Source organism: Vicia villosa, linkage group LG1, assembly GCF_029867415.1.
Source record: "Vicia villosa cultivar HV-30 ecotype Madison, WI linkage group LG1, Vvil1.0, whole genome shotgun sequence".
In the NCBI taxonomy this organism is placed as follows: Eukaryota; Viridiplantae; Streptophyta; class Magnoliopsida; order Fabales; family Fabaceae; genus Vicia; species Vicia villosa.
The window spans coordinates 100,840,220-100,857,297 of NC_081180.1; the positions used below are offsets into that span (position 1 = coordinate 100,840,220).

The 17,078-nt window shown below is 35.3% G+C and overlaps 2 protein-coding genes across 2 annotated transcripts; both read right to left on the bottom strand.

Moving 5' to 3' along the window:
* Positions 1-3,458: 3,458 nt before the first annotated feature.
* LOC131643713 (DEAD-box ATP-dependent RNA helicase 35) lies at positions 3,459-5,735 on the bottom strand. The gene is made up of 2 exons (XM_058914013.1): positions 5,577-5,735; positions 3,459-5,449 (listed from the first exon to the last, which is right to left on the bottom strand). The coding sequence occupies exon 2, from the start codon at positions 5,436-5,438 to the stop codon at positions 3,675-3,677; it is 1,764 nt and encodes a 587-aa protein (XP_058769996.1). The 5' UTR covers positions 5,439-5,449; positions 5,577-5,735; the 3' UTR covers positions 3,459-3,674.
* A 4,266-nt stretch (positions 5,736-10,001) lies between these two features.
* On the bottom strand, positions 10,002-16,364 carry LOC131643715 (uncharacterized). Its single transcript, XM_058914014.1, has 7 exons — positions 14,878-16,364; positions 12,669-13,086; positions 12,267-12,411; positions 12,064-12,179; positions 11,846-11,924; positions 10,657-10,890; positions 10,002-10,549 (listed from the first exon to the last, which is right to left on the bottom strand). The coding sequence occupies exons 1-7, from the start codon at positions 15,965-15,967 to the stop codon at positions 10,226-10,228; spliced, it is 2,406 nt and encodes an 801-aa protein (XP_058769997.1). The 5' UTR covers positions 15,968-16,364; the 3' UTR covers positions 10,002-10,225.
* Between the last annotated feature and the right edge of the window lie 714 nt (positions 16,365-17,078).

The window sequence follows — 17,078 nt, forward strand, 5'->3', positions numbered from 1 at the left end:
TCCATATGATGTCTTTTTCAGGAGCTAGAGGAAATGCATCTCAGTATCTACAACGTATTCCTAGAGCTTCATCGTTGCTTCTCCTCCCACACTCCGCCATAGAGATATTGATGAGATATTCGTAGAGTACCATTATCATATGGTCCTAGAGAATGTCTATTGTGTGTCAGCTCCTCAATAATGGAGTACTGCATACAACTACATCCAATGGGTTTTTAGAGTGTCGCATCCTTTCTTGATACCGGATGCAGATGGAAAACCACCTAGACCAACTTATCAAGAGATATTAAAGGAGGAGCAAGCTATGGTAGACCATGTCGTTGATGTGTTTGTAGTGGTTTAACATCGATGTATTTTTGAAAATTGATAGACATTTATTTTAATATAGTAATATAAATTAAAGTATATAAATCTATATATTGTGCGGATATGGGACGGGGTGGATACTAAGGTGCTCATACCCGCCACCATACTCGCTTATTTAAGTGGATAATTACCCGAACCCGTGCCCTTACCCATTTTTGTGGATTTTTACCCTACCTGTTGTGGATATTTTTGTAGATACCGACTGGGATGAGCCAAATTGTCATCCCTAAACTCCTCCCTTTTCACTTGTCACTCCCACAAACTTTATCTTCGTGTCAGTCTATGTGGAATATATTATTGCAACTGGAAACGAACTTTATTGCAACTGGAAACGAACTTACTCGCATTCAAGAATTCATCCCCAAGCTCAGTATTCAATTTTCTCTCAAGCAACTTGAGAATTTACTTGCATTCAAGAATTTTACCCAAGTGATCCCACTTATTATATATGTCCATCGTCGGGGCGTTACAATATGCAACCATTACAAAGTCCGAAATTAGCTATGTGGTAAACAAAGAAATTAGCTATGTAGTAAACAAAGCATGTCAGTTTTTCTCTCAACTTCTAGGAAGCCATTGGACTGAAGTAAATAGGATTTAACAAGTACATGGATTTAAACAAAGGTCTTGTTGTTTAACACATTCCTGCAACTGATCAATATGTTGCCTAACTCACAAAGTTACGTCCCCTCTCAAATCCTTGCATCTCACTGACAAGTTAGAGGTGTTAAACAAATCTTCTCTATTGTAGAGATGACCATGCCTTTGCATGAAGGAAATAAAATAGAGTATATGCAATATATTGCGAAATTAAAATATGCCTCATGGTCTTATCAAACCTATAACAGACAGACTTGAGTCAGTATAGTCTAAATGAGTTAAAAATACTCAATTTCATATAAGTAGCTGCTGCAAAGTGAAGTTCCCACTTTTACGGTCATCTGGTTGTTGTTATTCATCATCAGCACCTTTCTTCTATTGCATTGTCCCTTGCAATAGCCTCGGCGTTTTGGTTTCCACCTGACATTGTTGTTGTTGCTAAATGGTATCAATGGAATCAATAGCTAATTCAACTACATTAGCAAGAAGAGGAAGCTCTAGACCCTTTAATCTCAAATTCAAACTCAGTAAATCAGCATTTCCATGATGTAGCACAGAACCATTAGCCAACAACAATGAATTAAACAACTTCGCTATCCTGAAACCAGGTTGATGAATACTTAGTATTATATAGCTCTTCCCCTTGTTTCAGCCATAACCTTAAGCATATCAATTATCTGCAAAGCTGAAGTACCATTAAGTCCTGAAACTCTTCACCTTTCGGCCACCGGATATACCTCAGACTCAACCATCACCAATTCTAGTACCAGCAACATGGTCAAGTCCAAGCTCTTGAATCAGTGATTTGAAACTTGAACATTGTTGAGGAAGCTTTAGCCTTAACCTTGCACTGAACATCATGGTTTCTTCAACTGTAAGGGAAACAAAGTAGTATCTTTTTGAGTAACATCCTGATAGCTTTCTAAACTGAGATTTGTCTACTGGCATTTGGTTTAACAACACTGACACTTTTCGTGGACTGTGTATACCTGCTAAGATCTCAAGTAGTGGTGACTTTCCAGCTCCACTTGGTCCAACAACAGCTAGAATTTCCCATGGTTTTGCTTGAAAACTCACATTCTTGAGTACATACCTCACTCCACTGCAACTTTTTTCACATCTTCTTGCTTCTTCATATTCTTCTGTTTCATGATCATTTGTATTGTCTAGCAAGAATGCTTGCATAAAATTTAGCTATCAACAGTCGAGTAAAAGGAAGAAGACATATGTCTGCAAGGCCTATAGCTACAGATTCCTGTGAAAAATCTCAAAATGAGCTGAAACTAAACATATTGTTTCAGCCTTTTAGGTAAAGATCTTAAATATCAAGATTAGAACAATCTAAAAATACAAGTTCATTTTCCTGGAAGCTTTAAACTATAAACTATACAAATGAACTCAACAAAAACCTTCCTTTGCCTTGAACACTGAAACTTAAAGGTTGCCTTAATTGTTATCTGGAGTGTTTAGCAGTTGTACGATAAATTTAGGCCAAATAATTTGGGTATATATATCCAACAGATTTAACAGGAACATTGAAATTTTCCGTTTTTTAAATATTCAAACAATGATATTCCACTTCATTTCATTGCAAACCATCAGTTTCATTTCATTGGATAAAATGGATTTATACTGTTGGTATCTAGGTTGTTAATCTCAGATCGCGGCGCGTAGCGCCGGACCTCCCAAATGCGGCATAGCGGATAGCGGGATGACCGCTATTGTGAGCGTTTAAAAATCAAGGTAAATACTTAATATGAAAACATAAATACTAAAATAGGTTCCAACAACATACATAAATACTAAAAATAGGTTCCTACAACATACATAATGACTTAAAAACAAAAGTTGCAACATACATAAACCAAAAGTTGCAACATAGATAAACCAAACATAATGACTCAAATTAGGAATGTACTCAAAATGACTAAATCAAATTCTAAACGTAAACAAAATGACTAAATCACATCAATCTCAGAGAACGACTACTAATTTAAGTGAAGAGAGAGAATGTAAATGACCTAATGTCTCACTTTTAGCTTTTATATTAGTGAAATAAAAGAGAAAAATACAAATTTTCCCTTAAAAATAAAATCAAAATTACAGTATTGGCCTCATCTTCACAATAGCGGTTTGTAAAGCGCTACAGAACCGCTATTGCGTCTCTATTCCACCGCTACGCCTCCACAAACCGCGGCCGCTATTTCCGTTATTTCATATAGCGGTTAGCAGCCAAAAAGCGTCGCGGCGAGGTCCTCTACCGCTACGCTACACCGCTATAGCGCGCTATTGACAACCTAGGTTGGTATGTAATAACATCCAAAAATAATATTAGCATCATTGGTAAGAAAAAACTAAGAGCAGAAGGCACCAGGTCCAGAAAAATCACCTGAATGAATGAATCATCCAGATGAAAATTAATCTACAATTCAGTAGGCACAATTTATAATACAATACAATTCAATCATATTTTTACCAAGGCACCAGTACAGATAATGAAATTCACTAAACTTCATGGCAAAAATTTCAAGGTCGCAAACATATTGTACATAGCCTAGTAGCATTCAAAGAAAATTGGTACATACCATAAACACCAGTACAAATGTCAGGAAGGAAGATCGTTAGATTTCATGGTATACAATCTAAAATCTGCAGATATAAGCCAGTCGTATTACAAGATAAATTAGTAAACAAAGGACCAACGCCTTTCAAATTTCCCCTCTGTAACCTCCAGATCCAAAATAATCCTTTCTATTATTTGCAATTGCCACACTCTTCTGATGTTCTAATTTAGGACAATCCCGGATACGATGCCCAAGCCCACCACAATATGCACATCCCTTGACACCACTTATGCCTGTGATTTCTTCAGTATCTTCCATTGGATCATTCAGCTCACCTAAAACTGGTGGGATCCTTTGTTTTGCTTCTTGCAATAGGTGTTTCAAATCAAGCAAAGTTGTCTCACTTTGGTTCTTGTTTATAAACGTTGTCGCTATACCAGTTTTACCACATCTTCCGGTACGTCCAATCCTATGGACATAATTTTCTATTTCAGCTGGCATGTCGTAGTTGATGACATGCTGAATATCAGGAAAATCCAAACCTTTAGATGCAACATCAGTTGCAACCAAGACATCTTTCTTTCCAGCCTTAAATGATGAAATTGCATACTCTCTCTCTTCCTGATCCTTGCCTCCATGAATAGCCACGGCTTCCACTCCTTTCAAGAGAAGATACTCATGAATGTCATCAACATCAGCCTTGTTCTCGCAAAAAATCAGTACGGGAGGTGGTGTTTTCTGTAAACACTCAAGGAGGTAAACTATTTTTGCCTCTTGTTTGACATACTCAACCTCTTGAATAACATCAAGATTTGCCGCCCCCGCACGCCCCACATTGACAATAATAGGTTTCACCAAAGCACTTCTAGCAAAGTTTTGAATTTTGGTTGGCATAGTGGCAGAAAATAAGAGAGTTTGCCTTTGAGCTTTAAAGTGATCGAAAACTTCTCTTATATCATCTTCGAATCCCAAATCTACCAATCGATCAGCCTCATCTAACGTCAAATACCTGCAGTTATCAAGATTCATTTTTTTCTTTGCCAACATATCCTTCAACCTCCCGGGCGTAGCAACAACTAAATGAACCCCCTTCTTAACAATCTCAAGCTGCGATCTCATATCAATTCCACCAATACAAAGCAACGGCCTGAGCTCTGGATATCCAGCTTCCTTCAAAGGCAACAAGAATTGTTCAATAACTTCGTAAGTTTGCCTAGCCAATTCCCTCGACGGACAAATAATCAAACCAAACGGACCTTCCCCGGGAACTAAAGGCATCATAATCTCCTCTTGCATTGCCATCATGATCATCGGAAGCACAAAAACCAAAGTTTTACCCGAACCTGTGAAAGCAATCCCAATCATATCCCTCCCAGATAAAATAACAGGAAGACCCTGCACCTGAATAGGCGTCGGCTGCACAATCCCCTTAGTTTTCAACATCTTCAGAATCGGATCTGGAAACCTCATGTCCTTAAAATTCTTAATCGGAGGCGGAATTTCTTCACCGTTAACTATAATATGCCACTGTTTCTGAATAAATTCGCAATCCTTCTTCGACATCCTTCTTATATGCAAAGGCGGCTTCCACCCAGTAGGCAAAGGCTCGGTATAAGTAATCCCCTTAGCTAATTCGCGAACAGACATAAGGGTTTTCTTATCCGACAAATTATCAATCATCTCCTTCTCCTGTTGAACAATCTGCTCTGTAACACTGATCTCAGGTTGGTCTTTTTTCAACTGTGATGCCTTAACAAGTAGACTCGGCTTCGTTTCAACAACTCGAAGTTTCTCCGTATCATCGTCGATTGTAGCCGATGCCTTCCCTTTGCGTTGTAAAATCTTCTGAGCCTCCATGGCGCGACGCTTTGCCACAGGCACATACTCCTCGTAATCATCTTCCTCCATTTTTGCTACCACTGAGTTCAAAAAAACAGCTTTTTTAATACTGTTTGCATTTCAATTAAAAATTAAAGCAAAATAATAATATTGTTCGGAAAATTAAACCCTTATCCCAAATGTAAACAATAAGATGAGAATTCATACCTGGAATCGACTTAGAGAGTGCTTCTGGCTGGCGGCGATTAACTCCGGCTGCGAATCGAAGTTGTTTACGATTTTGATTTGATGGAGTTTCTCAGTTTTCTTGGTTTAGGGTTTTAACCGTGAAGAAGGACGCCAAATGCATAAAAAGTCTGGTGATAATGTTGACTTGTAACTTTTTTTTTAATTTTAAAATACTTAGAATTTAATAAACTTTTATAAGATTTTATTTTATTTGATAGAATTTAATAAATTTATAAGATTTTATTTTATTTGATAGAATTTGAAATGATTTTATAAGATAGGATAATGCTAACTTGTGTCCCAAGGGCACATGTTAATAAACCCAAAAATAAAAATTTATATTAAAAAATAATAATAAAATCATTAATTATAAACTTATATTAAATTTAATACACAATTTTCAAAAAAATACCTATATTTATCTCTTAACTTGTGTCCTTAGGACATAAGTTAGTATTATCCTATAAGACATAAGTTAGTATTATCCTATAAGATATAGTGTTAAAGAATAGGTAAATTTGTTTTTCTTATAAAGAAAGACTAGGTAAATTTTAAACAAATACTAAAAATAAAATGATGATCACAAATTACGTTTTTTAAAATTATTTAACTAAGAATTGATTTTCCTCCGGATGGCAAACATTTTTCAAAGAAACATATTCTGGGTCGACCATCGACTGACGACTTAAAGAGAGCAAAGATTTGCTCAAATTGTTCATAGTACAGAAGAAATATCCAATGATAGTGTATAGAAGATATAGGGCCAGGATATATTCAACCGTTCTTCGCATTAAATGCCTAGAGAATAGTAGATTGTTATAATCGCTTTGTTATATAAAGGGCACAACTGACATAAATTCGAGGCCCATGATCGATATGATAAGTACACTCATCTAAATGCGTCACTGGAGAAGATTTACCATGAGTGTGCTATTGTAGATTTCCAGAAGGGCGGAGTTAGAAATCCCTTCCCTATTAGAGAGTCATCCAGAATAGATAAGACAAAATGTTGTCGCTTCCATAAGACCACGACCACAACACCGATGACTGCATCCAGCTGAAGGATGCCATCGTGAGATTGATAAAGAGAGGTCGTTTGTCCGAGTATGTTAACGGTGGCAAAAGAGAAAGAGAAGAGTCACCCAGTAATAAGTTCCCCCCAAAAGTTGTCGATGTCGTAACCAACAGGGAGTGGACTAACAATGAAGATAAATGAGCAAGCAAAGGGAAGCGGCTATCGGAGGGGCACCCCGGGCAAATATCCCATCCAAGGGGAGATGAAGAGAAAAATTATTAAATTAATGGTCATCCATAAGAAGAATAGAGGCACATCAACCAAGACCCCCGACATACCAATGCTTTAATTCTGAGACTGCGAGTAAATCGGGGGCAATCCCAAATGAAATCTTCCATTTAGTCATAACTATTATGATCATGCATTTTGACATCTCCCGAATCCTGATCGACGACGGCTACTCATGCAACATAAATATACTCTGAACTGTTTGAGAAAATGGGCCTCGAGAAGGGGAAATTTATGGCTATAGGATGGGTCAAACTTGTAGGCATTTAATGGAATGACAACCCGCTCGTGGGGGTATATCGAGTTGATTATATCTATAGGAGAGGGAAGGGACGTACGAATCGTGAGCTTACGGTCATTTTTAAGAATGTTTACAATTGCATTCTTGGCAGACCTATCGCAGTTGCCTTGGATGACGTGTCCTTACTAGTCCACCTCAAGCTTAAATTTCACAACCTTCATTGTGAACTAGTCACAGTCAATGTTGATCTTGAGGGGGTTAAAAGGATATATCAAGCACTTCAGTTGGACCAAGGACAGAGCAAGGCCATGGAGATCAATGTAGCATCCCTAACCAGCCAGCTCAAAAGCATAAACATCTTACCTTCCAGAAGTGACTAATCCAACGAGATGTAGAATAGTGAGAATAAGCGTCGGCCAATCCACCTGGTTATGTTTTTGAATGTATATTGAATATTATTTCCTGTATCATCAATTCTCTCACATGTGTACGATGATGGATCGGAAATGCAACCCAAGAGATCGAAACCCCAACACAAAGACTTGGGGGTGTTGTGATAAATGCCACGAGCATGTGACCATAACAATCAAACCTCGCAACACAAAACACACACGCAAAGAAAGTCAAAAAACCATTAAAACAAAAATTACGGTCCACCTCCCCCCTCTAGTAGCTATCCACTCCAAACACCGTAGTGGATTGGTCACACGTCAACCTCGGATCAAGTTTTCACTTGGGGAGAAGAGGTATTGACCCTTGGCCAGATACAACCCCAAAGACGTCCAATAAACTTTGAGGGAAGACCTCAAAAATTCACATTGAGTCCGTAGCAATGTACTCAGAACTATATATATATAACAACCATCAAATATATTTCATTTCACTCATACTTTATAGTGCAAGATATTACAAAAAAAATTAAGAGGATCCCTAATTTCTAAGGGAGGCAATATTCGCATCTTTGAGTATATGGATCGGTCGTACTTGCTCCCTCGAAATATGTATAGGATTGTGAAAATGTTTTACTTGCTGCAAGGAGTTTTCACAGTAGCAATGGATGATCCATGTAAACTTTGACCCAAAGAGGCATTCTAAAGGCGCATGGTCTCTAGACCTCCCTGAACCGCAGAGAGGGACGCTTGAGTAGATGATGAAATAGCATGAGCAGAAGCTAGAGATTTACGCTTCTTTGCTACACCACTCACCAAAAGAGTTACCGATTGACTAGCGAATCGGGGAGATTGAAGGCGCTCAAAGAATAACCTACCTCGGTAAGGACAGTATAAGCTTTATGTATCTCTTGCAGGTACGTATCTCGCTGGAATGTCAAGCTACAAATACTTTCCTATAGTCGTTGCTTCTCCTTGTGTTGTTGGTCAGGCACGAAAGCATCCCAACGACCATCCCCACCAATGTCTAGAACAACATAAGCGTGTCGGATATGAATACAACCCTTGTGCATATATATCCTCTCTCTCAGTTGATGAAATTCGATTTGTGAAACCCTTGTCGTAATTCTCTCTTTCTCTGTCACTCAAAGTCTTCATTTGTAGGCGCTAGCACTGAAATTGAAGGCACTATCCAGATCTGCATCAAATTGTTAATCACCACGAGAGATAATTATTTTATCACTTATCATGCATCATTCGTAAGGATTAACTAAAGAAAATTTTTTGTTTTTCGCTACTCTTTGTATCACAATCTCCCTTCAGTTTGTACATATAAAAGTAGAAAGAGTAATTTCCAATTTGAAATGGTTCTTCAATCCACCCCATATAATACTCTCAAACTCCATGGAAATTTCAAAATGTCCTTTCGTATGATCTATTTTACAACTAACCACTTTATTAGAGTTGCCTCGTTTTTATCTAAAAAACAATTTGGATTTCAATGTTCAAATTTATCCTATTAAATTTAGAATTTCAATCTCTAGATAAATTTATGAAACGATATTACATGTATATATTTCAATTTTCTCAAATTTTGAAATCTGAAAATATCGGAAAAAGGCACACACCAGTATTAGTATCAAATTGAATTTGCATTGTTTAGGTGTAGATGGAGGATTTGTATTGTTACATTCTTCGCTTTCCAAACTTCACGGTATCTTTCATGCGTCGACTTCGTAAGTATATCCATATCTCCTCACATGTTGAGTTGAAATATGTACTACAAATAAAGAGAAATAGACATTGCCTTTGAGAATTATAGATCCAAATATAAAAACTTGTGTCTTCTAAAATTATTTAATTCTTCGTCCATTTCAAATTAAGTGTAATTTAAGAGTTTCTAATAAGATCTATAAAAAAAGATTTTCATATAAGGAAAATCAAGAAATAACTAAATGTACATAACATAATTTATCACCATAATCTATTAGCACTACTATAAAATAAAAGTCAAATTTCTTCCAACATCCCACATTTATATTGTTTGATTAATTAAGAGTACTCGTACCCAACTAAAATCTAGGATACCGGATTGTTCACCTAATATTATATTCTTAACTATTGAAGTATTATTTGTATAAAAAGGGCTATTGAAGATATTGGTTATTATTATTGAGTATAATAACAGATACTGCAATGATAACCAATAAAACTTTAATAGAAATTGTTGTTGAGTTTGCAATAGAAGTTGAGTCGATTTCATTGTTGATGAGTTTGCAATATAAATGGTCTAAGTATTTTATACTCATTCAGGTGAAAATTGTTCTTAATAATTCTATAATATATGAAGTTGATTGTAAATGACACTGCCCTATAACAAACAAAAAAAGCAGACTGCAAATCAACTCAAAATAAAATCACAATTAAATGAACAAAGAAACAAAATGATGAAGGATGAAAAACACAGAAGATTAGTAAAATATGTACATCAGTTGAAGAAAATTAATTGAACCTTTTTGGTTTGCAAAGTAAACATGAATATTTTTCTTTCAAAAGAGAAAACCTGCTGCTATAAATGGCAGACACAGAAAGTATAAAATGAACAAAAGGAAACAAAATGTGTATTTCAGAGAAGCCAGCATCAATGACCTCATTGATAGAAACTCAAAAATTCCATGAGACTGTGTGTGACACATTAGTCTAAATTTCCAGTCTTAGCCTCTTCACTTTTATTCATGGCTTTCCTTGCTAACTCATAGCCTGCAAAGTTCATGGCACCTAAAGGAGCAATCCAAAAGAACCTAGGAACTGCTCCTTTGAACAAGCCAAGGGGTCCCTCTTGGCGAAGTATAGAAATGGCTACTATGGTCATTGACACAGACTGACCCTGAGCGGTCATCATTCTAGTTTTCATCACATCAAATGGAGTTGTAACAACGGCTGCCAAACCACCAGATAAAGCTCCAACTGCAATTGTTTCCCAGGCCTCGAGTTCCCGTCCTAGTAGTTTTTGGACACCCTGTAGCATTCATGACAATATGCCAAATAATTTATAATGCATAACTTAGAAAATTATATAGACAAATCCAAAACCAAGAAGCGGAAGGGATTACAAAATTTATGCACCTTTTTAGATTCGGCGTAAAGTCCCATGCCAGCAACATAAAATGGAACCTCTCGACAAAGTGTGGCTCCGGTTCCACGGAAAAAACCTTTTAGACCATCTTGCTGCCAAGTCCCAACCAAAGCCTCGCCCACATTGTTGAAAATACCAGCCTGCAATCTCTGCTTTAACACCTCGCAGGGGATTCGCACTGCTGTGCCCAAAAACGTGCTGCAGAAAGATGCTATGGATTGTACCTACAGAAATACTAATCTGTGAGGCTTAAAGACTTTTAAGAGTGAAAGGAGTAAATCTTAACTATACAACCATGGATACTCACACAATGTGCATACAGAGGATATTTATACGAGTGAAAGGAGCAAATTTTCAAGTGTCAGTAAATGTAAATTTATGTTAAAAAAATGTTAATCTATCAGGTATAAGCACCTCCAATGAAAGCATTTGCATCATTGTAATAAGGATATTAATATTATAGAGTAATATATATCACTCTTCATTTTAATTCATCCTTAATTACAAGGGCGCATGTTAGCGAAAACCTTTAATAAAGACAAGGAGCTGCACAATTCTGTTAAGAGAATTAGTTAGTTACAACAGTGTTTCCTGCTTCTATTTACGGTAAGTTGAAACCAATCTTGACATGAACTGAAGAGCTCAGAAAATTTTAATATAATGAAACAACTTTTTTGTCTAATTATGATTCAGGAGTTAGGTTATATTGTCAATAATGCAACTTCTCAATAATTATATAATGCAGAAAACCCGAAAGTATGGAACAAAAGGATGTACTTGGACTAAAATATACTCCCTCCGTTCCTTTTTAAGTGTCATTTTAGAAGATTTTTTTTTTCCTATTTAAGTGTCGTTTTATAATTTAATGTTATAGTTTGTCATTTATACCCTTATTTTCTCAATAACTCCACCTCAAAATTTTCAATTAATTATGGAAAAAAGAGAATTTATTATTGAATTTATTTGGAAAGAGAAAAATAAATAAGGATATAATAGGAAAATTAACTCTAATAATCCACTATCTTGGTTGAAGAGCTTTTTGCTAAAACGACACTTAAAAAGGAACGGAGGGAGTGTATAATAGAAAATGGGACATACTCTCCATCTCTCTATTACGATATATTTGGTCCAAATTTTGGCCTAAAATATATATAATAGGAAATAGGATGTATAAATTACCTGGAGTTCATGTAAGTTTGGAGCAACATTTATCAACAGCAATTTACTTGCTTCAAATATCCCAGTTCGCAGGCCATGGCTACAGTTACAAAAGCTAGAATGAGATGGAAAGGAAAATGGCCCTACTCAATGATTGAGAGGATAAAGTACTTCTGAAGCTCATATTCGCAAGATAAGGGAAAGTAGCAGAGAAGAAACAGAGAGATTTAATAAGCAACCTTGAAAACTGTCCAATAATTGCAGGTATTGAACCCCTGTATAAACCACGTGTCCCAATCTCTGGCAGCTTAGCAATTATTTCAGGGAAAGACATGGTTGATGCTTGTACTCGAGTCTAACATAACACAATAAATAAGAGAATGATGAGGAAGAAATCATGAAATCGGTAACTACAGAAATCATAAGTTCAACTCAATAATACCTTGATTGAATCAACAGGATGCAATAATGCACAAGACAAGGCACAAGAAAGGCCACCTGCCAATGCAGATCTTAGAACACTTCCAGCTGGAATTTCGACAGATGGTGGAACAGCAACTACAGTTGCAGCTTCAAACCAAATACTCCTGAATGTTTAATCATAATAAGAACAGTGATTAATATCACAGTGGAGGATGAAACTTAATCATTGCGGTGGTGGAAATTGAGCCGATATGGAAATTAATTAAAGTACTGACAGAAACACATCTTTATAATTGAATCATGTTGGATAATTTCATTTGTATTGAACATGAATATGATCTGGCGAAAAACAATCCCATGATCAAAACCAAGGATGTCGAAGAAAGAAAAGCAATCACATGATAATATTCCTTAGTCTTACCTAGGATCTTCTTGAAGACGATCTGACGGAAGCAGAAGCATGAAATTGCGGAAATGTCCATACGAAATAGATTCTTCTGTGTCTGCATTTAGAAATCGCATCATCGCAACAGCATTGTCTTCGTTTGCAGGCAGTCCTGAATTCTTAAGTGACTCCAATATTTCACTTTTCTTCAACGTCCCTGACTTGGTTAAACACAAAGAAGTGTATGCACGAAGAATTGTTGGCTCCTTTTGTTCAATGAATGATAAGAATTGCTTCCAACCAAAAGACTTAGAAAATAAGTGACTTCTGGTACGGCTCATGAATTCTTTAGCGTATCTTCGTGGAAGCTTTCTCCTTCTCATTGCAATTTCTAGATCTTCTAAAGTTACCTGGCCATCACCATCTCTATCCAACTCCTCAAAGAACCTCCTCCCTATAAGATAATAATGCAAATGAAAAAGAAGTGTCAACATGTCATTCCAGAAGAAAGCACATAAAAATATACACAACAAATATACAGAGAATCAGAAACACATCAGCAAAAATATACCTTACAACTAATATCAAGTATAACATAAATTCCGAGTAGGTAGGAAGATACCAGGATGCAAAAAGGCAAAAAGATTAAAACTGCAATACTAATTGCAAATATCACGTGAAAAATATTAAATATTTTTTGGTTGAATAGCCGAAATGATTGCTAATTAGTAATTACTAATTGCAAGTTTGATCATGCAGAGATTGGGTGGCATAATTCCAAGACACTAATCCATAAAACAATAATTGTAATAATATGTTTTCTTTTGTTTCCTTTGTTCTTTTTATACTCAAAATGTCTGCTAGCTAAAACACAAAAAAATCACACTTTAAACATCAAGAATCTCTTTGAAAACTGTCAAGACCAACAAAAACATTACTAGGGACCATGGAGTCATTTGATGATTTAGCATTAAGCCATGAAACCTATCCCATATACAATCTGGAAAAAAAATTCCACTTCTTTTTCTTGTGTTTATTATTTTCTCTATTTATTTTGATCTCATTTATGTCTTTTCATAGGAATGAGCCACCTTTTATGAATATTTTCAATGATACAAAATCAAGATATATTTATAGAGGTTAATAATATACACAACATATAGTAAAGTAACAAAACAAGCAAAATTGGCTCTCCTCAGCTACTAATCTACCCATTACTCACACATCTCCATATTACCATCTTGTAAAAATTACAGGCTCAAGGTCAGCATGCCATTATCGTAGATATGGAAATATGATATGTGAAAAGATGCAATAAAGAAGACACAAAAACTCGAGTCCTACATCGACTTCCATATGTGCTCATGACATTTCCAAACTACATTCTACAAAACAATATTATGTTCTCAGGCATTAGAACCCTGAATTAAGAAGATTCATTAAACTAACCTAATTAATATTTACTCTGTTTTTTTAAGCCCCAATAAATAACATCAATTATTAGCTAATACTCAATATCATCATATGGATCACACTCATACGTTAGATCCTTTTAAAACTATAAAATGTGCATATACTCTTTTGTATTTGCTGATACAGATTCCAGTCTGGCTCATTGGATTGGTATTCAAAAAGGTCTTACCCTCTTGGGCATCTTGTTGAACTATTGAAAACGACGATTAAGTCTCTTCCCACTATAGAGGGTTGGCCATGCCGATGAAATACCGCCATAATATCCTATCATGAATTATATCTAATGATAGACCATTTAACTCCAAATCTTTTTCAATAATTTGACTTAGAGTTTTTCCTGATTTTCTGCTATAGCTAACTAATTAAATATTCCTTAGCCAATCTTCTGTTTCTTACCGGTGCTTTTGTAAGTTTCTCCACACATATCCAAACTCCATACTACCTAAGAATATGAGATTATATTATATCACCTTGTACAATAGGTTTCATTCCTAACTTTATCTTGTATGTCCACTAACCTATCATAGAAAACCATCATCTCTCCAACACTAATCTCATTTTCTGATTGACTTTTTACTACCCGGCATTCAGCTTCATACTATATAACAGTTCCACATCCTATTCCTATTCCTATTCCTATTCCTATTCCTATCCATAATTTTAAATAATAATATTCTACCATAATCGAAGGGTTCTATGTTGTACAAAACAATAACCCAAGTTGCAAGCAAAAATTAAAAGCTTTATTGCTAGCACGTGTAAGATGTCAAACCTTCTGACTCTGTGTATCTAAAGAAATCTTGTACAGAGAATAGCTTCTTCTTATCAGGATGGTCTTTTGATGTTTTCCCAAGCTGCGGTAGCAGTTCAATCAATTCTGTCAATGAAACCGTGGAAAGTGTAGTCTTTAGACGCTCTACATTTGTTAAAGGAATGCTGAATATGTTCGAGGCAACCTTCTGCGCCGAAATCCCCACACTTTCTTCCTTATTTTCATCATTACTGACATCTCCTATTTCATTTTGTGAAGCAATTTCTTCTCCAGCTGCACTTGTTGGCACACCACCCATCTTTGCGAAATTCAAATTCCCCAAGAAACCATTCATATTCACCTTGTGCCCTTCCAAGAAGCTAGTGAATGCATTCACATGATCAAAAGTAGCTGAATGCACCAAAGTTTTTCCACACTCAAGTTCAATTTTCTCTTGCATTCCATTCATTCCATGTTCAAGACTCTGAAGTGTATGAGATAGCTGATCAAAGATAAAACCTACAAGACATTCAAGTGAAACATGTTTTTCATCTTTCCTCTTCACAACCTTTTCTTTAGCTGTTCTTACAAATTGACCCTTAGACTCATTATGCTTCACTTCACACGAAGAAAAAGTTTGCTTCATGCATGAATACTTCTCCTCCTTATTATTATTATCCTCATCACACACTTTCTGCAACCTCTTCTTCCCATTTTTAAAAGGAATCGGCAAAGACTGAATAAACCCATTAACCAACAAAGACCAAGTCACAGAAAACTGCAAACAATTGGCACAAGCAGACTCATTTTCCTTAACAACTTGAGTTTTATTTACATTCTTTGAATCCTGTGAAAACATACCCAAAACAGCCTTCAAAGGAACCTTCATAGACAACCCTTTTTTCTTCTTGACATCACAGATCTGAAACTCACCACCATCTCTCACTTGGGCAATTAAACAAACACCATGCCTACTATTCTTTGCACCTGCAAAACAATGCTCAAAATCTTTCGCCGCCTTTCGAAAGCCCAGTTCAAGTGGAGACAGCGATTCCTTCATAAGTTGAATGGAATTAAAGAAAGACTCAACTGGGTCGTTAGCTGACACCATTTCTGATGAACCCTTTGAAAAAGTTAGAGTCTTTTTCACTATCTTGTAAGAAACAACAACACAGGAAGAAAAATTGAGAGAATCAATAGATTGTTATGAAAATGGGATAGAAATAGAGTGATGAGTCAAAAAGAATCTAAATTTGAATAGAGAAAAGCGATGAAGATTGAATAGTTTGGTTAAAGATTAGTTTCATTTTGATGGTTGTTTGATTGGTCGGTGGAAGAAAAACGGAGAAGAAGAAGAAAAAAAGAGTGAAGGTTGAAGAAGAATTTAGGATAAGATTGGGAAAAGATAAAAAGAGTAGAAGCGGTGGTTTCGGTTTTGGACAGAGTTTTATGAATGGCAGAGGAAGAAGAACAGTAAACACATCAGTTCCAAGAGAAACTAGTAGTAAATGAAGAAACAAAATGCATTATCATAAATTCATAATAAATTGAGTAAAATATAATATCATTATTTGTAATAAAAAAATATTATTATTTGAGAAAAAAATTATGTAATGTAAAATAATTTTAAAGTGTACAACAGCATCTCCAATAGTGCAACTTACATTTGAGTTTTTTATGGGATCCACTAAGTCACATCATATTAAAAGAATTTATTTAATCTTAACTTTAATAAAAATTTGATATGGGTCCCACAACTTTACCTCATAATTTGATTTGATTGGGTACTACAATCTTTTAGTTGTTACATTTATGACATGACAAATTTTTTAAATATTTAATTATTAAATTAATAGTACAGGTGGAGAACTCAATAGAAGAAACTACCATTGGAGATGGTCTAAGGCGTATATTCAACCAACTCACATTTTTAATTTAAAAATATTGACTAGATATATGGCCCGTGCGTTGCACGGATTTAATTAAAATATGTCTTTAAAATATTTTATAAATTTTAAAATATCAATTTAAATAAATATGAATATATATATATATATATATATATATATATATATATATATATATATATATATATATATATAATTTTTTAATTGTGAAACTGTGTTTATATTTAGTATTAATTTACTATACTAAATATAATTTTTATATCATTTATAAGTATAAAAATTATTTAAAATTTATAAATTTAGTGATAAATGTTA

What these genes read in the sequence shown, in the direction of transcription:
- LOC131643713 (XM_058914013.1), bottom strand. Translation starts at nt 5,438, where the DNA reads ATGGAGGAAGATGATTACGAGGAGTATGTGCCTGTGGCAAAGCGTCGC.
- LOC131643715 (XM_058914014.1), bottom strand. Translation starts at nt 15,967, where the DNA reads ATGGTGTCAGCTAACGACCCAGTTGAGTCTTTCTTTAATTCCATTCAA. An exon ending in CAAACTTACATGAACTCCAG is followed by an intron (nt 10,891 to 11,845) that starts GTAATTTATACA and finishes GTATTTCTGTAG; the next exon opens with GTACAATCCATAGCATCTTT. An exon ending in TTTACGCCGAATCTAAAAAG is followed by an intron (nt 10,550 to 10,656) that starts GTGCATAAATTT and finishes TGAATGCTACAG; the next exon opens with GGTGTCCAAAAACTACTAGG.